Below are 22,948 nucleotides of genomic sequence, written 5' to 3' on the forward strand. Positions count from 1 at the left end.
TTTCTTATGTAGGAAATTTTAGTTAATAAATAGAACTCAAAATTTTATAATAAAAATAACAAAAATATAAATATACTATTCAGATATTATACATAAGATACGCATATTATATAAATAACATAAATTAATAATTTTTAAAAATATTGGTAGATTTTTTATAAAAATAAGAAAAGACTTATCTCATTATACTTTTGATGAATTCAAAATTATAATTTATTAAATAAATATTACATTGTTTAACTTTTCAGTAAACTACAATATGAAAAAAAATAATCAAATATTACAGTAGAAAAGAATGTACGAAAAGAGGGGGATAAATATAATTTAATGATATTTATATTTTGGATTAATTAAAAAAAAATAAGACTCAAAAAAATTAGTGATAAATTTAGACAATTGAAGAATTTTGAACAGTATAACATAAGTTTAAAAAAATATATTTGAAGAGTAAAAAAATATATATCTTTTCTCATTGGTCCTGATTCTTTTGACTGTTCTTATATAATATAATATAATATAATATAATATAATATAATATAATATAATATAATATAATATAATATAATATAATATTTGGTTCAGAGGCAGATCCAAGATTTAAATCGTTTGGGTTCAATTTTAAGGTTTTTAATATTGAAACCATTATATTTTTAAAATTATGGGTTCATATCTACTATTTTTGCAATTTTAATAAATTTTTACTCCGCGTCGAAAGTTATGAGTTCAGTTGAACTCATAGATGATATACTAGATTTTATTATATTTCTGCATACTATATTAAATAATAAAATAATAACTAATATTTATTAAATTAATATAATATATTAAATTATAATTTTATAAGATTAATATTCTGTCAAATTATTCGTGCATGACGCTGATTCTAACACTAGTTTCACTAAAGCAAGAAGAGAGAAAGCTGACTTTGAAGACCAGCATTAATGGTTTCAACAAAAACTGGAAAAAAAAATTATTATGCTCATGCAGCCATGACTATTTTTTAGGTTTGAGTTGTAAGGATGTTTATTAGGTGGGTTTTGAGAAAGAAAAGGAAGAGGCTTTATAGGAAAGGAAAGTTGTGGAGAATTTTTTTTTTTTTTTCAAAACAAGGGGTACCATTGTTTGACCATTGAAATAAGGGTGGGGGAGACTAAGGTGTAAAAAAATTAAAAAGGAGGTAAGTTTAATTTTCAAATTAACACATTGCTATTACTAGTGGTAAACATTAAGATTGGAGACTAACCATTTATCGTATGTTAGGGAAAATATAAATATATCTTAGATCATTTCGCATAATTTAGGACAAATTTGACTCTTTTTCTGATAATTTTAGCAATACATTTTACTATTGTTTTGATAATAGTAGTACATAAATAACAAATACTCCCTATTTTCCTAAAAACATTAATTTTTCATCGACCAACATACTCTAACTATATCTATTCAATGTACAATATTAACACAAAACAAGGGTTTGTGGTGGAATTGTAAGTAATCTTTCATCACTAACCAAGGGTCTCGTGTTTGAGCTCTGGGTATGTATTCGCCTCCGACATTAAATTCAAATTTAATCAGACCCCAATATAAAAACCAGATGCCGCAAGGGAAAAAAAAAATATACAATTTACCAATCCGGTGAAAAACCAGAAAAGAAAAAAAGATAAAGTACAATACTATCCAAACCTTGCAAAATTCACTAGTTAAGTAGACTACAAAGAAACACATCTTGACAAAGTTGGGCTATGTAGCAACAATTCATCCCAGGTTATATCATTTGGCCAACTTCCTTTATTATTCGTCCCTCTTTCTGTCTCTCAAAAATTTCTCTAGAAAAGAAAAATAAGCAATATAAGCCTTAATTAGTCCGCTAAACCAAAAGATAAGCACATTTAAGTGCCCGTTGGGACATAAAATTTGATGGAAGATTTTTCCAAAAACATTTCGCTTTTTTTCGAAATCAGCGTTTGTTCATAAAATTTTCAATTTTCACTTGAAGATGCATTTTGAAAATTTGAAAAACTGCAAAAAGCTGTTTTTCAAATTTCACTCAAATCACTCACAACTTCAAAAAACAACCCAAACTGAAATTTATGTCCAAACACAACTCTAAATTTCAAATACCATTTTCAGATGAATTTTTTTTTCACCACTTTTTCTAATTTTACAATTCTTATGTTCAAACGCCTAGTAAATATTTCCATTATCTTTAGCTCTAGAGCTTTCACCAACCCTTCGGAACAAGTTCAGTGAGAAAGCTTAGAGGCTTAATACCTAAATGTTAATACTTTTCCTAACATTCATGATTGACAAGGTACGATATTTTTTCTTTTTCCCGAATTAGAAATATATATGTAACTGTATGTAAAAAAAATTCCAAGGCTAAAAGGACAAACAGTTATTTGTATGTTACGAGCTAAAAGCGAACCAGATGTAGCTGTTCATTGAAATCCTTTCCAAAATAAGATTAGTAAATAATTCCTTAAAGATTTCACAAAAGAGAACTATAATGGGGCTATACAATAAGAGATGCTGCATTGAACAATGCTGTAATTCACTTCTGAAATTCCTACAACTGATGTACAGTAAACTACACTGTATTTCTCACCAAAAGATGCCATGGAAGCAGACCAAAAATATGTTCCAGAAAGGGAAGTCTCCGACATAAATAAACATAAGAGGCTGTGTTTCAAGTAATTACATGTATAGGCCTCAGAAGAAGCAAAACCAGCATCAAGGAGTAGCACTGCTGATATACATGTTAGAGCTGCACATTCCAGGTGGAGATCCCAACTCTTCTATCTGCTTTTTATACTCGAGCTTTTTGGCCAACTTCCTCGTGTACTTTTCTCTACGTCTATTCTCTTCCTTTATCTGATCTTGCATTTGACTTAGCTCCAGCTTCTTTTCTTCAAGTTGCTTCAATATCTCCACTCTGTCAGAAGAGAGTGGCAACTGGCTTTCCGGACAGATGACTGGAAATAGAATGTATGGTTCCCTGAACAAAAATAAAGGCAGGCATTAATCAATAAGCCCATGATGTCATGCAGATTCACTTCATCATTACAAGAAACAAATAAATGACAGAGAAGTAGGAAAAAAGGTTAAGTCATTGGTTATAAAGAGAAAAATAGTATGACTTGAATGAAACAACTATCAAACACTGATGGAATAGTCTTACACACCCGAATCCAACAGATACAACTCCATTCCCTCTCATCATTCCACCATCCAAGGAAACCGCACCATCTTCTATGCAGGAACTTGCCATGTAAAGGTGCTCTCTAGACTTGTATACCTGAAGCTTACCAAACAGGCGATAAAATAATGTCTCTCGAAGACCATGACCTGAAGTAGTTCTCAACTGCAAATGCTCTGCAGGAAGGAATATCTTATTAACCGCATACCCCATAAAGCCTGGGGGAGTTTCTCCATTGGATAAAGTAGGGATCGGAAGAGCAAGTTCTCCTTGGAGATCACTGCTGACTCCTCGTGTATATGGTCTGGAAAAAAGCAAGAAATTTACACATTCTATGTTCAGATAGCATGATTTGTTGACTGGAGCGAGAAACCTACAACCAGAACTATAAAAATACAGACGAGTATAAAGTAAACCAGAGAAAGAAAGTTTTTTACCTTATATCCTCAAGGCATATAACCAAATATCGACTATTGATGGAAATTCCAAGCTTAGCTGCTAACATGTCACGAGGACTGGCGCAATTCACATTTCCATCCATTTGATACTTTTCAAGAGCTCTGGCAGCTGCACGGGATTTGCATACTACAGCAAGCATTTGATCTTCCCCTAGATATGCTGAAAACATGCTAAGACAAGAAAAGGCACTCAGTTACATCCATATGTCCAAGGATGTTTTATACTGCAATCATATAAAAGAAAAGCACGCCAATACCAACCTGCTAAGCTTATGGGTATGAACCTCTCCAAGCAGTGCAACTACACCAAGTATGTCATTAGCATATTGAAGATGTAGCTGTTTCGATATTGGTGATCTGAGGAGCTTGTGAACAACAGCAGCTGCAGTGTCGGCCTTTCCTTCAATCCTCTCCACAACCATGTTTCTATTGTAGCCCAAGTTGTGAAAAGAATCAGGACCGATCTTTGCTGCATCCATAAGCATTTCATGTCACAATTTCTAAGATGCATTTAGTACGTCTAAAAAGAAGGCAAGGCACTCCGTTTCTAATTAGGTGATCCTCTACTAAAAACAAGCACCAATCTCTTCCTATTTAACAGATTGTTAAATTGTAGGATTATTTATGGCACCACGACAAGAAAGATGAGGAGAAGTTCTGGGAGAAAGCACAGGACACTAGGAACAGAAAAAGAATTACAAGGACCACCTTTTAACTGTTCAACACGCACACTGAAGCAGTAAAAACTTTTAAGGGTTTCTCTTTTAGCAATTTGTCTTTGTTCTTTCTTTGATCTTCATCCTAAAATAACTAGCTTTTCTCCTTTAATCATAGAGTTTGAAACTGAGACGGTAACATGGACGTGGTACCACGACTCCATATTCCTACTCTTTCATTCACTTCCTTCACACGCTCAATATTGTCTAATCTTACCATCTTTACGCACATAAGACATTCACACGATGGAATTTTATAGCCAGAGAATTGAGTAGGCAGAGTTAAATCAGAAAAAGAGACAGCCTCCCCATTTAACCACCTCAAGATTTACCTCATAATATTTTACATTTCCTTTCTGGTATTTATAGTCCCTTACCAATTATGGAGAGTCAGTGTTTAGTCCAGAAGATAGTTTAAAAACAAAAAGCATTCTCCATAAAATCGAAAAAGATAAGTACTAGGAATTATTCACATGTTGCTCTTCTATTTAATAGCAAAAAAGTACACAGGATCACAGAGAGAGCCTTCAAATGACAATCAAACCAGGATGATTCAGCAATCTTGTCTATCACAGTATCCTTTTGCCGCAGTCAGCTTGTAAAAATTTCTATGAAATTATTTCACAATGTTGCACAATCACATTTAAATTTGTAGAGACAGTGAGATCAAGAAAATATAGTAGAATATATAAAGCATACAGAATCTAAACAATCTAGGAATATTAATCTTTACACTTGAACCCACTAGGTTCAGAATCAGGATTTCTCATTAACCTAAAGAATGGAATAATTCAAAGAAGATGTTACCATTGCCTATTGCATGTGTCCAGTTACTTGCAAAATATTAAACAGAAAAGCATACACAACAAATTAAGAGATGGTTATATCCCTAATGTAACATAGTTTGGTTCCATGGCATGGAAAGCGGAATATACATGGTTAATGATGCACACATAATAGAATATTGCCTTTGATTTCTTGTTCCACTTTACAATTTTCTAGACTACATAGCGCCAAACCATATGCAACACACCAGCATGAAAGAAACATGATAACTTTCACAGAAAGCTGAAGGCATGAAGCGCAGACAGTAGTATATAAGCATCAGTGGAATTAGTACCTCCCAAGTTGGACATCTCAAGCACAATATTTGATTCCCTAAAGCGAAGTATTTTCAGATTTGCGTCACACTTGTTGATGCTTAGACCACACTTGAAAATATCATCCACAAGTTTCTGTCAAGAAACACAGCTCAAGTTTAGTGATAGTCATGCAACAATAAAGTGAATATGCCAAAAGAAAAGGATGGTAAAAATTTCATTGGTCCTTCCTGCAGAACCTGCTGCTGCTTCTAACCCTTCTATTACTACTACTACTACTACTACTACTACTACTACTACTACTACTACTACTACTACTACTACTACTACTACTGTGTGTAAGAATAGTCAAGATAATTATAGCACTTGGAGACATACATTAAAAGAGAACAGAACCACATCCTCTAAGAGATGTGGTTCAAACTTCAAACATTCAGAAAGGTCATCCTCCATCACCAAAGGAAAGAATAATTTGACTGATTCAGGAGACTATCATTCGTAATTCTGAAACACATACTTACCTTTTCAAGCTGGTTTTGTAGTCCGCCTTCCGGTTCTGCGGAAGCACATGGATCCTTCAAGAGCAATATACTTCCATCAGAAAAATCATCGTAGGTGTGCTCATACACAACTTCTGGGGCTTTTGAATAATATGAATCACCAAGAAGCATAAGCTCTTTCTTCAGATTTCTAGGTTGGGGAATTTCATGCTCACTGTTTACCACCTTCTCTACATACGCCTGCACATAAAAGTATGAGGCTGTGGTACTGGCAAGATAGAAATTAGTAAATCATCGAGGATAAAACCTCTATGCTTGTCTGCAGCTCGTGGAAACGAGAGTGATTGGCTATAAAACAGAAAAGCCCTTCATTCTTTGGAAGAGGAATGGAGCGGACAATGCAGCGTCCATGACTGAAGCTGTATTTCACATTGTCTTCTCCCCTCATTGAGTCCTGCCTAATCAGAAGGGTATGAGAGTGGCCATTTTCCTCTTCATCATGGATATCTTCATCCACTTCACCAGCAGAATTTATGACCTCAAAGACAATATCTTCCAAATGAGAACCAGCGGCACAAACTTTAGGTATCTGATGTAAAGGAAACACCATAAGAACATTTTCAGGTGCACGCTAATATTCAAATCATCTTTTTCATTTACATAACAAACAAATATTTCTCTATTCCATCGTTTTGCCCATCTTTGAGAGGATGTCAAGAAATTGAAAACCAAGTAATTTCCAATTTTAAAGATCTGTGAATCAAAATAATATTGGCCACACTATTCTATGTCAAGGCCAATGTTAGAACCTAAAAAGCACAAAAAGAAGTCATGCATTCATTATTTAATATGGACAATGGTTTGTGACACAGAGAGATTGAACTATTGGCAACAATTAAGGGATTGAGGAGCGTTGACAAACCTTGGATGCAACTCGCAACCATCTCTCTTCAGTTTGGAACTCTTTCTTGAGAACTACTTCATCGCCAGAAAAAATAGAAAGGAAAACTGTGGGCAGAATAAATAACTGGTTAAAGGACTGGGGACCACTGATCCTGCAATTCTTCAAACACCCTTATCCCACACATTCATTGCCACCAAATAAATGGAGTCTTAATGCAACTATGAAAAGGATATTTAAGCAATAACATCATATTGGATCTGCAAATTACTTGATCCAAGAGGATGAAAAAGTCTTCCTTTTTACTACTAAAGCCGAAACCACATTGGTGAGACTCTTTCATAAGGACATCCCGATCGATGAAGTCTAATGAGTTACCGTGGAAGCAAGATTACCAGCATTCAGCACACACACTGCTAAGCAATAATACCAGTAGTCTGGCATCACTCCCAGAAAAGATGTTACGCAGGTTATGAATTTTGGATCATGACGTTAGACCAACAAATACAAAATCTTCATTACTGCAACAACTTTGATGATGTGTTAAAGCACATACCAGGTTTACCATATCCTGCTGTAACCTTCAAGGTTCCATTAAGGTTTACACACCCATGAACGTCAACCTATATCACGAGATACGAAGCTTAGAATATCCAATAGACCGTGGATCAAACAACGTAAAAAGAAACAAGAAACCTGATGAACTTACACCATTTGAACTTGAAAAGAGCAAAGGAAATTGAAAACAAGCAAGTTTAAAAGAACAAGACATCAAACACCAAGAGGCACACACCAAGCCACCATTGCAGATAGAGATGCTTTAGCTAATTTATCTGTCTGAAAGTGTAATATATAACACCACTTATTCGTCTATGCATATACGAACATGTATACAAGTTACAGAACATACAGATGCTAAAACTAAGACAACTCCTGATTGGCGCACATGACCTTGAAAACACCTACTGACTTAATATTACTAAGACCAAATATGAATAGATCAAGGAACCATACCAACAAGTAATAGAAGAAACAAGATTGATCTAAACCAGTTATTGAGATAGGTTAAACAGAAAAGAGTAATTTGAGAATTTTGAGCCGTTTCAAGACAAAAATTCAATACATTGGTCATCTGCAGACCTTAGACAATTTCTCCCAGAGTGAGAACCATATAAAGAATCCCTGCTTATCTGTAGCATTTGACCATTGATAACGTACTAATGACACAAGTTCCCAGATACATGGTCACCAACAGGATTTGACTTGCATAGGAACTATATAGTTAGCTAGACTTGCATATTGCCGTTGTGGCAAAGACTAAATTAATTAAAAGTTGTGCGAGTTAGGAGGTTCATGTTTGCGCCTGCATCTGATTCCTTGAAACTACTTGCCAGCTGAGAAGTATGTGACACTTTGAGACATCCCTAAATACAAATCTTGTCGTAGATAATCTGATCGAGCAAGTTCAAAAGGAAAGGAAATAGTTCTCACACTTCAAATTGATATCAAGAAAAAACTACAAACTATCTTCTTCAATGTGCTTTCCCCTCTTACCAACTGGACCATTAGATGTATAAAAAATAGAAAGAGAAAAAAGGAAAGCAACCACCTTCAGAAAGTAATCTCCTTTTTCTAGTAAACATAATCCTTCCAGCATCAGCTTGATGTGCTCATCTTTTCTCATATGATTACCATACTTGTCAAATGTCTGTATCAAAGACAAAATAAAAAAATATATATACAACTGCACGGACTGCAGGTAATAAAAACAACTGGAGCTACATGCTGTAATAAACCATAAAACAAGAATAAACATGTGAGATTTCATTATCTATCAAGCAGCTTCTATGTTTGCGATTTTCAGAAGCAACAAGCATATGTTCTTCCTCATGTCGTAAATGTAGTCAAAAATTGATTCTTCTGATGCAAGGTTACAGTTTCTTTTCACCAACATTGATGAATTGTAAGCAAATACGGAGTGGTGGTATGACAAAGAAAAATTATTATAAATGGTTGATTGTACAGATTTGATATGGGAAACAACTTTGAAAACTCTGTCAAGGAGGGTAAAGAGGCAAGCAATACAGCAAGATAAACAAGACAGCCACAAGGATTCCTGAGAGCTGAAGACTAAGTTGGAAGCTGAGCAATCCTAACCTTACAAAGTCCTTACCATTTTCAGGTCCCATTGTAGCTGCACGGATCAAACCTAACATTGCGAAATCCTTACTAAAAAATAGTTATGTATAAACAATCCTAGTCCTAAATGTAGTAGGAGTAGAATATATCCTAGTCCCATATGTAATAGGAGTCTATATATAGGGCTCATTGTATCCTTGTTAATAAATAGATTTTTCTCATTCTCACATGGTATCAAAGCTTCAGTAAGAAAATTATCGTTGTGCGTCACCCAGCGACATCCGGGAAGAAAGATCTTGTCGTCGTGCAATTTTCCGGCAACTTCATCTTGTTCCCAAGGTTCATCACTACTACAGTGGTACTGTGCATATACCAATACCACCATCATATCCGAAACCCTTGTACAGAAAAGTCAGTCACCGTGCGTCTTTCTGGTTGACGACTCAAGATTGATTTGTGTTATCTCCTCATCGATTAGTGTTGTGCGAAAACCAACACTACCATCTTGTTCGGAAAAGTTAGGTGACAAAACCCCAGTCAATCGCTCCGGGAGAAATTCCCTCGCGCACCCCCACTCGCCGCTAGAACTAAGGTTTCGGCTAAGGGTGTCTAACGGGCCGGGTTAGCCCGTTTCCATACCGGTTTAAACCGGAACCGGCCCAGACCGGTATAAGGGGGTCGGGTGGGGCTGGGTTATAGGGGTATGGGGTTTGTTCCATTCACATTTGAACCACCGGTTAACCGGACCGGTCAAACCCGGTCAACGAACAACATTGTTCCTCCGGTTAACCGGCCCAGACCGGTTTAACGGTAACAATTTTTTTTTAAGCTTGGGCCTCAGATTCTGACCGTTGGCAACGGTCCATTTCACAATATGGCTGTTGCCCAACGGCTGAATTGCACAAATAGCCCAATTTTTGATTTTTTTTTAAAAAATTAACCCCCTTTGAAAAACTATAAATACACCCCCCCTCTTCTTCATTTCTTCACTCATCTCACATTTCTCAATCTCAAATTCTCAATTCAAGTTAAATCATGCCTCGTACTTCTAGAGTGCGCTCATATGTTTGGGAACACTTTGAGGTGGTAGAAGAAAATGAAGAAGTTCAGAAAGTACAGTGCAAGAACTGTGGTCGAGTCTTAAATCTTCGTCCAAAGTGTGGCACAGGCAGTTTAAGGAGGCATATGAAGAGTTGTCTTGAGCGTCCTCCGGAAATTCGTATTTAAGTTGATTTGAGACAATGTGTTATTTTAAAATTATTAGACATATTTATGCTTAATGTTTTAGTTTGTTAGATTAATTTGAAGTATTATTATGCATGAAAATTTAGTTTTACTATTTTTTTGTTAATTTACTTGTTAAATGCAAACTTCAATTTTGTAATTTTGAAATAAATGTAGCACTTGCAATTTATAAGTGCAATTTTTCCCCATCTTCATTGTATTCTTTATATTTTCACTTTATATTAATATAACTTACAATAGTTATACAAAATACAAAAAAAAAAAATTAAAATAACACTAACCCGGCCCGGCCCGGCCCCATGAACCTGTAACCCTTACGGTTCAATTTTACCCGGATGAACCCAAACCTGTTAAACCCGGTATGCCCCAACCCGTAACTGGCCCGGACCATAACCCGTACGGGTACTTAATTTCCCTATACAGCCCAGCCCACCCGTTAAACACCCATAGTTTCGGCGAGCGCGTCTGACCATGCGCCTATGCGTCCAACACTTTCCGGCCAAAATTTTCAAAAATTTCCTTAGGACAGTTGTTTTGTGGGGTGATTCTGAGTCCACTAGTACAATTTCTTACAGATTTTGAGAACTTTAGAATTTCTTAGCGAGCAACAGTAACTTTTCCGGCGCGTGTAGCCATTCCGGCCACTTTTTGACAAAACTTCTTCAGGACAACTTACTCGTCCGGTGATTTCGAGCCTATCCATGTAAATTACATCAAATTCTGACAACTTTTATTTTTCGGTGTGAACAATGCACTTTCCTGGCGTGAACGGTGATTTTCCGGCGTGAACAGTAATTTCCAGAAAAGTTTTCTGTTTCCTAGTGGTGTTTAGAACCTATTTTGTAGTGTGGAATTTGGCTTAGTCTCACTATTTTTAAATTTCTCTGGCGACTTTTCGGTCAACTTCTATTTATCAGCAACCACCTGATTTTGTTGCTCAGGAGGAGTCTAGTGGCCTTGTATGTCGCTTGCACTGGCCACTTTGGTCTAAAGCAGTCTCCTCGAGCCTGGTTTGGTAAGTTAAGCACAGTTATGCAGGAGTTGGCATGACTCGCAGTGAAGTCGAATGATCAACTTACATATATTTTCACCAAATCCCTCACTAGATCACGTATTAGTTACATATGTAACAAGCTCGGTTACATGGGGATTTTCCTATTTCTTGGAGTGTGAACGGTTAAATAATCCTAGTCCCATATGTAGTAGGAGTAGAATATGTTCTAGTCTGATATGTAGTAGGAGTAGAATATGTATTATATATAGGACTCATTGTATCATTGTTAATAAATAGATTTTTCTCTCGTGCATTCTCACACTTGCCATTTTCAGGTCTCATAGGTTTCAGTTTTTATAAATCATGTAGTATTATTAAAAGCAGATACAAAGAATGCTCATTGACAAACATACAGGGATCATATATCATGTAAAATAAACGCAAGGACTACTGCATTTACCTTTTCAGAAAATAGAAGAAGAAAAAATCCAAGGATGACTGATTACTGTTTACCTTTAAGAAAAAAGAGCAAAGGATGTAGATACCACACTATCATGCAATACTCTACCAATCGCAAATGGATTTATGTCAAACTGGTCATACTGAGAAGCAAAAAGCAGACTCATTAGAGCTTGCTTTGGAACTATGGCTTTCATGTGGTTGCTTTTGTTGTAAAGAAGAAGCAACATATCTCACATCCTTCAAAGCAGGATATAGGAACTAAAACACGTCCACTTAAACTCAACACACACCCAAAAGTTGCCAGTCATATCTTTTATTTCTCTCATCAATACCTAGAAAAGGCACTTGCTTTATTCCACATAAGCTTTTTTGCAACTTCCAACACTCTCCAAGATGAATGAACCATCTAAGATATCAGATGATCCCATCTACTAGTAGACTAGTAGTGGCTTCTCTTGCTTCCTGAAATTAGGAGCCTATATACACCTTTATTTTTCTAATAAATAGCATATTGGACACCCTTTTTTCTAATAAATTGCCTATTGTACATATTTATTTCTTTTTTATATTAATTTCCTATTGCACACTTATATATAAAATGCTGTTATTTTGTCAAAGGGACAATGTTTTGCGCCTTGAAAGCTTCAGTTACAGTGTTTTCACAACTTAAAGCATGACGGGTTTTTAAAAACTATTAACTAGAAATGATCCTTGTCTTAAAAGAAATGCTGAATTTTGCTTAACATGACACTCAATACGCCTTATGGTGATAGTAGGTGTTGAATTAAAATTCCATTACACTTGTACATAAAATGCTATTATTTTGTCAAAGGGACAGAGCAATGTTTTGCGCCTTGAAAACTTCAGTTACAGTGTTTTTCACAACTTAAAGCATGACAGGGGTTTTAAATACTATTAACTAGAAAATGATCCTCGTCTTAAAAGAAATGCTGAATTTTACTTCTATATGACACTCAATACACCTTATGGTGATAGTAGGGTGTTGAATTAAAATTCCATTACCTCCAAAGCAAGCTCCTTAATGATCATTCCTGGAACCAATTTCTTGCCAAAATCTACAGGATGCAGAAGGACGCGTTGCAAAGGTCCAGGAATAACTATAAGCAGAAGAAAACAACTAAGGAACAGCACATATATATTATATATTCTCAGTCAACGGAAAACAAAATTATACATCAATTACCTGTACAAGGAATAGCTGCTGAAACTGGATCATCCTTTGAACATATATGTAAGGTAGCTTCATAACTTGGTCGAATCTTATCCAAGTCACTAGTTTCAATAATTATATTCTGAAGAGTGGAAAGTTTTGATATTATTCTTTATTTACAGAAGATTTGACAAGTGTACTGTGAAGGACTTGAAGCTGGGATCATATAATGTCACCTTAAACTTCATCGTATATCTGTCAGGTGAAATGAATTGATCATAACTGCACTTGGACTCAACAGCATTGCCACTAGAACTTAACTTCATCTTTATCTTTGTGTGCAACTTGAATGGAATACGATTGGAAAATCTATCATAACATGCAACCCTCAAAAACTCTGGAAAAAAAGAACCAACCCTGCCAAAGAACATTTTAGACACCATCAAACTTTGTCACGAAGTGAACGAGTTGCTTATAAGCAGGTGAAACAAATAGTCAGTTTCTCTCAAATAGACTGCAAAGGAAAATATGCTACGATGCAACAACGGTAAGGTTGTACTATGAAGTTTACTACCACATGCATCTGAGACTAGATGCTGATTCTTAATTGCTGATAAGTGAGATACTTAAGGCAAATGGAGAAAGAAATAAAATGTTGCATGATGCTCTTAATTGCAGGGAAAATAAATGCTTCATAGGTTTAATCTAAATAACTCACCTCAGAAATATTGAAAACAAGGCATTATTAAGGAAACAAGGCAAGCATTATACTAAAGAATATGAAACTCATTCAACTATAATAATTCTATTTCCTATCCATGCATAATTTGATAAAGTCCTCAACAGATTAAATCAAACTCCATTCCTTCATAGATTGCAAATGCAAAAGAATTAAGAGAAAATGCGCATTCAAAATTGTTGAAGATCCAAAATAAAAATAAAAGTGTCTTCTCTAATAACTAAAACATTAGATGAGGCAATTCAAACAATCAGTGTAGGCAGAGGCTAGAGTTTGAGTCTCACCACCACCCTTCAACAAAAATATTTCAACGTGCTTGGCACAGGGCTAAGAATCAGCCAGAAGCATGTTGAGGAGCTAAAATATAAATAAATAAAAGTGTCCCCTCGTTAACAGTTCAAGCTTTAAGACAAGGAAGTTCATATAAATTTATATCTTATCTTGTAATTGTTCTTACTTTATTCTCCACTCATATAAAATGCATACCGAGTAAGTGGCCAATGGGGAGTTTCAGAAAATGGACCAATAAAAAAGGACAGATTTTCTTCATTGATTCATACGTGAGGATCATATTCTTATCCTAATTCTCCTCTATATCATATGTTTATTGATATAATGTGGTAACTAATTATTTTCTCCGTCCACGAGAATTTAGAACATCAATTATATCAGATTTGTATGGCAATCTTAAGACTCAGTGCTGGAAATTTTTTCTTTTTGCACAACTGTATGTAAGAAGTCAGTTTAGAATAGAGATGCCCCACCTTACATTGAGTGTAGTCTTCCCATCACTTATAAGTTTCCAACTAGCAGCCTCAGACAATGCTTTAACATGCACTTCCTTTTCAAATTTTGCACAACTGTCTTGCTGAAAAAAGATATCAATAGCAAGGAAAATCAGGGATAACAAACACATTATTCAGTATATCATACAATGGATATATATAAGAACATATAACTTACAAGAGAAAATCGAAATAGGTAAAAGCCTGCTTTCTGAAATATCACTGGAAATTTCTCCTTCAGGGGGAATATATATAGACCGTTCAACCCTTTACGCGACGAAGGAGTCAATCGGCCAGAGTAAATATGACCAAGTTGTTTCCTGTCCGCTTCTGCTTCAAATTTGACCTCTAGAGTCATCTGAAAATTTTCTTTCATGATGTATTTCTGATCCAAACTTGCGGATGCAGTAATAGAGCTAAAAGAAGCTGGACGAACAATGGCAACAATCGCCTCAGGAGGCTCATGTCCAGCATCAACAACATCCTGAGGTAGTGCCTGCGTTTGCAACCAAATTCAGTAATTCAATGAACAAGTATAAATGTGACGTACCATCAAGATCAAACACAGCTGAAATCTGATCAATTCCAAAGATATTCAAAATAATAGATGCTCAATAAGCCTTGCAGGAAATTTTGAAGAAAATAGAGAAAAGTGTTCCACTAGGCACAAGTACAGCAACTTCTTTACCATGCTGAATAAGTTAAGAACCCTACAGAGCTGTTCAGCTTCATCTTCGTTAACAAAAAGACTATGTCATCTGACTTGGACCCCAAGTAGATGAATTTAGGGAATGCTATATAAAAAAAATGCAAAAAACTAGCAATCAACTGGAGAAAATCATGGAGAACACAAAAATAAATCAGTAATTAAAAGAAGCATGCTGCTTCTAGAAACTAACCCCCTCAATTCCCAAGTCTTCACATTGCTTGGCATCTAATATGTCAATTGACGATGGAGTGCTTTTCTCGTGGTGTTTCAAGATTTGGTTCTCCCATTCCGTAATATCAACAGATAAGCACTGCAAAACATGACACTAATTATTTAGGAAAGATAGATATGTAGAGAACGCAAAAAATAAAAACAACTTAATTGAGCTGCAATAATATGGAGCCAAAACAAGAACCTTTCCGGTGTCGATCACACTAATCGGCAAAGATTTTGAGTCACGGATTTCTATGGTAGCACACCCTTTATCAACTATTAGGCGAGAACCGTTCTCAGCAGGGACGTTTAATGGCCTATAAGTAATCATAGTAAAGACAGGAAAGTTTCAGGTAATAGTGTTGAAGGAGGGGAACTAAAGACCTGGACAAGCAGTGACCTGAAATTAAGAAGTGAATCACTAACCTGCAGATAATTCGAGCCTCACCTAAAAAATATAGAGAAAAATGTTACAACATCACAACAACGTCAATGGAGAGGTTACAGCCGAATTTTAACACATAATGCAGCAGAGAGATATGTAATTACTTAAGCAGTAGCTAGCCATAAGATACCAAAATAGTGAGCTACTCGGAATTAAACAGGTAGAATAGTATACTCTAAGAACCACGAAATTTTGAACACTTACCACCTGATTCCCCCTGACATCCTTCAAGAATAATATATTCTAATGTGGCGAAAACATTGTTCTTGTGGAAACCCCTACAAGCTCCCTTCAAAATTTTAATCTTCTGCCCTGATTTCCAAGTTATTCCTTTCCTTCGTAAAACTTTATGAATTCTCATAACTGAAATTACAAATTACAATGATATAAGTTAACATTAATGGGAAACTACAAATTGCACCAATTCAAAAACAGGCTGCAAGATCACAATAAAATGATACAGCTAAAAAAATTTATCATAAGGTCTACTAGATTTGTGTTTCAATCAATACCATCTGAAGAAACACCAAGCTCTTTCTTGTGCGAAGGGCTGAGTACAAAAGTAGGTTGATCCTCTCCACAGTCAACCTCTTCATCATAGTGCTCATGCATCTGAATTATCCAGTCCTGATATTGCTTCTCCACTTGCAAGAGAGTCACCTTTTTTCCATCTTTGGATATCTCAACATGAATATCTAAAAGGATTTGAAACATTAGGTGAGGAGACCTCATTGCATCGTAGTGAATAATCATTTCAACAGTGCACAGCAAACCAAAAGTTATTACCTTTCTCTTTCTCAGAAGGCTTGTTGCCAAAGTTCCTTAATGCAATGGTGTAAGGATGGTGATGGGCTAAGTCAGTCTGTGCAAATACATATAGCAGATCTCATCAGAGAAAAGAGGGAAATGCATATAGAACATATCATTCTTGGAGCTTGGAACAACACTAAAGAAATACAAATCGAAAACTTGGAGTTGGGGAAGGCTTCGCTCCTGCTTAGTTGATTTACACTGTGTAATAGTTCGGGTAGAGGTACAATTTCCCTTCATTTTTAAAGGGTTGGTAGAGTACCACAAGATTTCCTAGTAGCATACCTTATACATCTATCATTTCACTTTCACTAGGAAATCTCCTGTATGACTCCCTAATTGGCCTCCTTCATTCCAATAATGCTACTTTGACATTACGATTGACAATCATATGGGGTCTACTGGGAAGAGATCTGGAGATAAGGTGGGCCTAAATCAATTATACTGGTAACTCAATTGCGACAACAATAAAATAACTTTTGTCTTGGTGCCAATTCCTTTGAGTAATATATCTGGAGTACCTCTAGTGCCCAGAACCTGCAGCTATCGAATACATCACTCATGCTTAACGTTTAGGTCCTAAATCAGAGGAGCTCACGACCTTCTACTTCAACATCTAGGATTTGACTTTCCTCCACCAATGTGAACCCCAATTAGATTAAGGCATTGCATCTATTTTTTCTCTCCCGCATTTTTATTTCATATTTAGGATGAAATTAATTTTGTTCCATTTCTCCAGAAGATATAAAGAAATGGAACAAAGTAAAAAATATAAGATTGTCATCAAGGTTGTCCTAGACAAATAGAAGCAGGTCAACAAGCAATGATACAAAATGCCGTAGTGTATGAAGTTTATTGTGACCAGTGGTGTAAAAAGAATCAGACTGAATATGTTTGGAATAGAAAGATTCCAACTGTCCAAGTAAAGAATTATTAGCTGCATTTTGATTCCCCTAGTCTATTCAACAAGTTGAGTATTTCTCTTGTTTTTCACATGGTTGTTCCTCCATTGATATATACAAAAAAACTTCTCATTTTGCATGCCAGGAAATGAATATCTGTCTTCACAAGTTGTCAGAATGCATATAAGAAAGTTGTCCTGTACCTTTGATGGTGTTGGGTTGAAACCAGCATCGGTCTCTGCAAGCAGAATATTGCTCTATGACGCATGGAACAATGACAAAGCAAAATGCATATTCATTAATTGGGAGTACTTATTTGGTACAAATGGTTTTACCTACAAAACATTTTACTCTAAAGCAGCATCTCTTCAAGACTTCAGCCTTATCACCCTTTCTTAGCTTAGGTTCCATGAAGGGAAGCCAAGCCTGCAAGAAACAAAAAAAATGGTTGACACTGTTCAAGGCTGAGAATATTTAAAAAAGGGAAAAGAAACTAAAGGCAGAAAGACAAAAAGCAATAGTTCATATAGAATAACACAAGTATAAAATAACATATAAATAGGCACACACGCTCTTTCTTTCAAAGTTTGGAGAAATTTTATTATGAAAATAATTTTTGGCAAATTATGGATAGTGACTAAATACAAGATTGGCGGACGTATAATTTGCAAATGAATAAATGAAAGATTCTGATCGACTAACCCATCGACAATCTGGAAGTAGACGACCCAACCGCCGGACAGAAACATGACTAAAACTTTCAAAATTCTCTGTAATTCCATATCCATCCGCCTCTAGCTTTTCCAATATCACATCAATACTCTCTTTACCCTGCAATTAAAAGCATTCCAACATCCCTAAAAAGGTTTTAAGTGCAAGGCCTTTCTTAGACAAGGAGGTGAATGATCTGTGTGCGCACCAAAATAAATTCCAGGATACATCGCAAAATACAGAACTAGAGACAGTATAGTGTCACCTGCACTACTGGAAGATAAACACACTTCAGGCGAGCATTTGCTTCTAGGGGTGATCTCTTTCCTGAGAAATTTGATCTCAGACTATAAAATCCTCTATGATAACAGGATTTAAGGAAAATACTTGCTAGGTGTTTGTCGTGACAAATGACATATATGTTACCTGAATCAACTTTTACATTGGTATCGTTTACATGAAATCTAAGTTGTAATACAAACTCAGGACCATTGCAGGACTGTAAGTTTGTGGTTGCCACCTCTCCACCTTCAATTTCTGCTAAATTAGTGTCATTGACCTGCAAATCGCATCAACTGAAAGATCTGCTGAAAAAGAAAGAGATGTCTACTAGAACTTGCTTTGAAAATAATTGGCAAAAGGTGCTCAGATTGAGAGTTCCCAAAAAATAGTAGAACTTGCTTTAACACAAATGGAAGGTGCTCTCATTGAGATTGTTCAAAATTTTGGCCAATTAGCAACTTATTTTGTGGTGATAAGGCAACCAACAGATGACTGAATTGAGACAGAAACTTTCATAGGAGCTGAAAATTCTCACTCAAATGATGGTTTTCCGATTTTTTTGTGGTCAGTAAAGCTTATCTCTCTAACTGCATGACAAAGAGACCAGGATACTCATCAAGAAACAAATGGTACGGGCAACTGTCAATGAAACTGCACAAAATTGAAGATTAAAAGAGAGAACAACTACCAGTACCAGTTTGAAAGAAAACAAATAGGAAATGCTCGAGATGAGGAAAAGAAACAAAGCCATCTACGAAAAGATAACAGGAAAACAATCTTTTATTTAACTCCTATAACATAGAGAAATAGGAAATCAAGTAGAAAACATGAGCACTAGATAAGGATGTTATCAAGCTAAAAAAGAACATGCAGAAAGAACCTTCCTTCAATGCGAAACAGTTTTTTTTCAGTGAAATAGGAGCATTTGTGCCTCATTGTCTTAGATAACTAATTTACGTAACAGGCTGAATTGATTTTCTTACCAGAAAAAGCTTTTCAGAGAAGTTGGACAAGAAAACATAATGTCCACTATGTGAACTTACCACATGCAAAAGACTGTGAATGCTTTCTCCACTGATGCTTTACAAAGGCAACAAAAGGCAAAAAAAAAAAAAAAAAAAAAAAAAAAAGAAGATAAAAGAGGGACGAAAAATTAAAGCAAATAATCATTTCTCAAAAATTTGAATTAAGTGCCACACAGATAATCAAGGAGGACCTTTAAGGGAACGGAAAAATGGAATGACATCAGAAGAATGAAGCAGTAAGCAAAGACTTCAAATTCAGAAATGGAGAGAACAAGGTGCCGAGGAAGAGGATAAACTAAGTAAACGTAGTTCACAAGTAACCAGAAGTCTTTGAGACAAGCAAGATCATGCAAGGTAAAATACTAAATGATACTGTGGCATGCAGACATAAGAGGTCATGGTGAAGAACAAATTCCACATTGGATAACATTTACATTTACAGCTCATTTGGCAACCTTCAGAAAAGACGCTAAGAGGAATCCTCAACAACAAACAGATGAGCATTGCCAGAAAAATGGTGATCTTTAAGATCAAGAGCATGAAAACCCATCCAGAAAGAGAGGAACTCCAAGTGGAGAAACACAGAAAAACAAAAAACAAAAACATGAAGGGAAAAGGACCTTTAAGAGGTTCTCAACAAAGAGTAACCAATCATCTGATACTAATTGGTATCTCATGGTTTTCTGAAAATAATACCAAAAAATAAAAATGTTTACCTAAGCTGTACAAAAGTATCTTTCCACCGTTTATAAAGACATCAAGTGCATGGTATAGGAAAATTATCATCGAGTTCTAATATATAGATACTATACCTGAAACTCAATAGGCATTATGGTTCTTCCTGTATTTGACACCTCATCACACTGCCCAATGAAATAATAATGAATAAGATACCGAAGGCCAGAGAGAGTGCACAGGATAAATCATATAAGGCAGAGAGTATCATCACATCACCACACGCCAGACTAGATAGCATCTTCAGCAACAACGGTTGTAGCTCCACATAAACCTTTTAAGTTACTTTCGAGCTCTCTAATGTTAGTTATCCAACTAAAACACTAGTTATCACAATGACTATAGGACATAAAATTTTGGAAAAGAGCTCTAGAAGTTTGACCAACAACAACACAGCAACTACGCCTCAATCCCAAGCAAGTTGAGAAGTTATAAAAGTTTGAACAGGTCACAAAATTCCACACCAACAGAAGTTAATATACTACAGTAGGAACTTATTATCTGTAACATACACTGAGCAAAATGCAAATCACAGAAAGGATTTAGTGTGACATGTTGAAGTTTGGCAAAATGCCAAAGTCCCACATTGGTTGGGAGTTAAGTTTTGGGGGGATTTTTCCCCTATAAAAGAAGGCCTAATGTTTAGGATTGAAACACACCTCTCATTTGCCTTCTCATCTATTTAAGGCATTTGTATCTTCTCTCTTTAGTATTATTTCACTTGTATTTTTGGAGTGGAATAAAATATTGGTTGTGTCCGAAGAGTAGGCAAAATTAGCCGAACCTCGTAAATTCTGGTGTTCCCTTTATTGTTGCTTTATTGTCTTATTTATTATTTGGTGGCTGTCATAATTTTTGGTATAGTAGTTGTGACTTATTCACACTATATACATTTGGCTTCCGCAACAATTGGTATCAGAGCCAAGGTACTGTCTAAGTATGCTCTGTGGTTGCAGCATAGTCTGATCTTCCACATCAGAAAAGATTTATCTTGGTAACTGAGTCAAGGTTCTGTCTGAGTATGCTCTGTGGTTGCAGCTTAGTCTGATCTTCTACATCAGAAAGGAAATAATCTTGATTTGTGTCGTCAGCTATTAAATAATATTTGTGTCAAATATGGGAGACAATAAACAAGAAGAATCTACATCAAGTGTCAACAATACGTCATCATTGACATCTTCGCTTATGACAAGAATTGTGTCAAATGCGAAATTTGCGGTAGAAATTTTTGACGGGTCCGGGCATTTTGGGATGTGGCAAGGCGAGGTTCTAGATGTCCTTTTTCAACAAGGGCTAGATCTGGCCATTGAAGAAAAGAAACCAGATGTTATTGGAGAAGAAGATTGGAAGATTCTCAACCATGTTGCTTGCGGTACCATTCGATCCTTCCTTGCTAGAGAGCAGAAATATCCATACACAAAGGAAACTTCTGCAAGTAAATTATGGAAAGCACTGGAGGATAAATTTTTGAAGAAAAATAGTCAAAATAAATTGTACATGAAGAAGAGACTGTTTCACTTCACCTATGTTCCTGGTACCACGATGAATGAACATATCACCAGTTTCAATAAGTTGGTCACAGATTTACAAAATATGGATACAACTTATGATGATGGTGACTTGGCCTTGATGTTGTTGGCGTCACTTCCTGATGAGTACGAGCACCTTGAAACTACTCTACTCCATGGAAATGACGAAGTTTCTCTTAGAGAAGTTTGTTCGGCTTTGTACAGCTATGAACAAAGAAAGCGAGAAAAACAGAAGGGCGGAGAAGGAGAAGCACTATTTGTGAGGGGTCGTCCTCAAAGTCAAACGAGGACAAAGAAGGGAAGATCCAAGTCAAGATCCAGACCCAGCAAAGATGAATGTGCCTTTTGTCGAGAAAAAGGGCATTGGAAGAAAGACTGTCCGAAGTTGAAGAATAAGGCCAAACATAACAATGGAAAGACCATTATGGATTCAAATGTAGCTGATTGTGATGATTCAGATTTCTCATTAGTTACAACAGAGTCATCAACATCATCAGACATATGGTTGATGGACTCGGCTTGTAGCTATCATATGTGTCCCAACAGGGACTGGTTCGTGGAATTTCAAGAAGGAGAATATGGAGTCGTCCACACAGCGGATAACAGCCCTCTTACCTCATATGACATTGGTTCAATACGATTAAGGAACCATGATGGAATGATTAGAACATTAACAGATGTTCGATATGTACCGGATTTGAAGAAGAATCTCATCTTTGTGGGAGCCCTGGAATCAAAAGGGTTTAAAATCATTGCAGAAAATGGAGTGATGAGAGTATGTTCCGGTGCACTAGTGGTAATGAAGGCTAATCGGAAAAATAATAATATGTACCGCTATTGTGGCAGTACAGTTATTGGGACAGCGACAGTGACATCCAGTGACGATAAAGAGGCAGAAGCAACCAAGCTATGGCACATGCGCTTGGGACATGCTGGAGGAAAATCCTTGAAAACTCTATCAGATCAAGGATTGTTAAAAGGAGTCAAGGCTTGCAACTTGGAGTTTTGTGAGCATTGTGTTAAAGGGAAACAGACAAGGGTTAAATTTGGTACATCGATCCATAATACTAAAGGCATTTTGGATTATGTACACTCTGATGTTTGGGGTCCTTCCAAAACACCTTCATTGGGTGGGAAACACTATTTTGTAACCTTTGTTGATGATTTTTCCCGAAGAGTAT

General features: G+C 36.0%; 1 protein-coding gene across 3 annotated transcripts in view; it reads right to left on the minus strand.

Annotated features, from left to right (window-relative positions):
• Positions 1-2,437: 2,437 nt before the first annotated feature.
• The window catches only part of LOC107778613 (structural maintenance of chromosomes flexible hinge domain-containing protein GMI1-like), a 39,532-nt gene continuing 19,021 nt past the window's right edge, over positions 2,438-22,948 (minus strand). For 2 of the 3 annotated variants that reach the window (XM_075255554.1, XM_075255553.1), the window contains 27 exons: positions 20,316-20,366; positions 18,623-18,755; positions 18,462-18,523; positions 18,188-18,316; positions 17,821-17,911; positions 17,689-17,723; positions 16,560-16,635; positions 16,286-16,468; positions 15,978-16,136; positions 15,755-15,776; positions 15,531-15,645; positions 15,306-15,425; positions 14,585-14,902; positions 14,386-14,489; positions 13,119-13,299; positions 12,916-13,024; positions 12,735-12,829; positions 8,481-8,579; positions 7,428-7,494; positions 6,893-6,978; positions 6,278-6,559; positions 5,992-6,210; positions 5,491-5,605; positions 3,916-4,123; positions 3,634-3,825; positions 3,183-3,500; positions 2,438-2,995 (listed from right to left, as the gene is read on the minus strand). In XM_075255554.1, coding sequence (XP_075111655.1) covers positions 2,731-2,995; positions 3,183-3,500; positions 3,634-3,825; positions 3,916-4,123; positions 5,491-5,605; positions 5,992-6,210; positions 6,278-6,559; positions 6,893-6,978; positions 7,428-7,494; positions 8,481-8,579; positions 12,735-12,829; positions 12,916-13,024; positions 13,119-13,299; positions 14,386-14,489; positions 14,585-14,902; positions 15,306-15,425; positions 15,531-15,645; positions 15,755-15,776; positions 15,978-16,136; positions 16,286-16,468; positions 16,560-16,635; positions 17,689-17,723; positions 17,821-17,911; positions 18,188-18,316; positions 18,462-18,523; positions 18,623-18,755; positions 20,316-20,366 — 3,834 coding nt within the window. In that variant the 3' untranslated portion in view covers positions 2,438-2,730. Of the gene's footprint in view, positions 2,996-3,182; positions 3,501-3,633; positions 3,826-3,915; positions 4,124-5,490; positions 5,606-5,991; positions 6,211-6,277; positions 6,560-6,892; positions 6,979-7,427; positions 7,495-8,480; positions 8,580-12,734; positions 12,830-12,915; positions 13,025-13,118; positions 13,300-14,385; positions 14,490-14,584; positions 14,903-15,305; positions 15,426-15,530; positions 15,646-15,754; positions 15,777-15,977; positions 16,137-16,285; positions 16,469-16,559; positions 16,636-17,688; positions 17,724-17,820; positions 17,912-18,187; positions 18,317-18,461; positions 18,524-18,622; positions 18,756-20,315; positions 20,367-22,948 lie in introns of those variants that run through there. The other variant, XR_012710797.1, reaches the window with a different exon arrangement.

The sequence above is a fragment of the Nicotiana tabacum genome, chromosome 6 (genome assembly GCF_000715075.1).
Source record: "Nicotiana tabacum cultivar K326 chromosome 6, ASM71507v2, whole genome shotgun sequence".
In the NCBI taxonomy this organism is placed as follows: Eukaryota; Viridiplantae; Streptophyta; class Magnoliopsida; order Solanales; family Solanaceae; genus Nicotiana; species Nicotiana tabacum.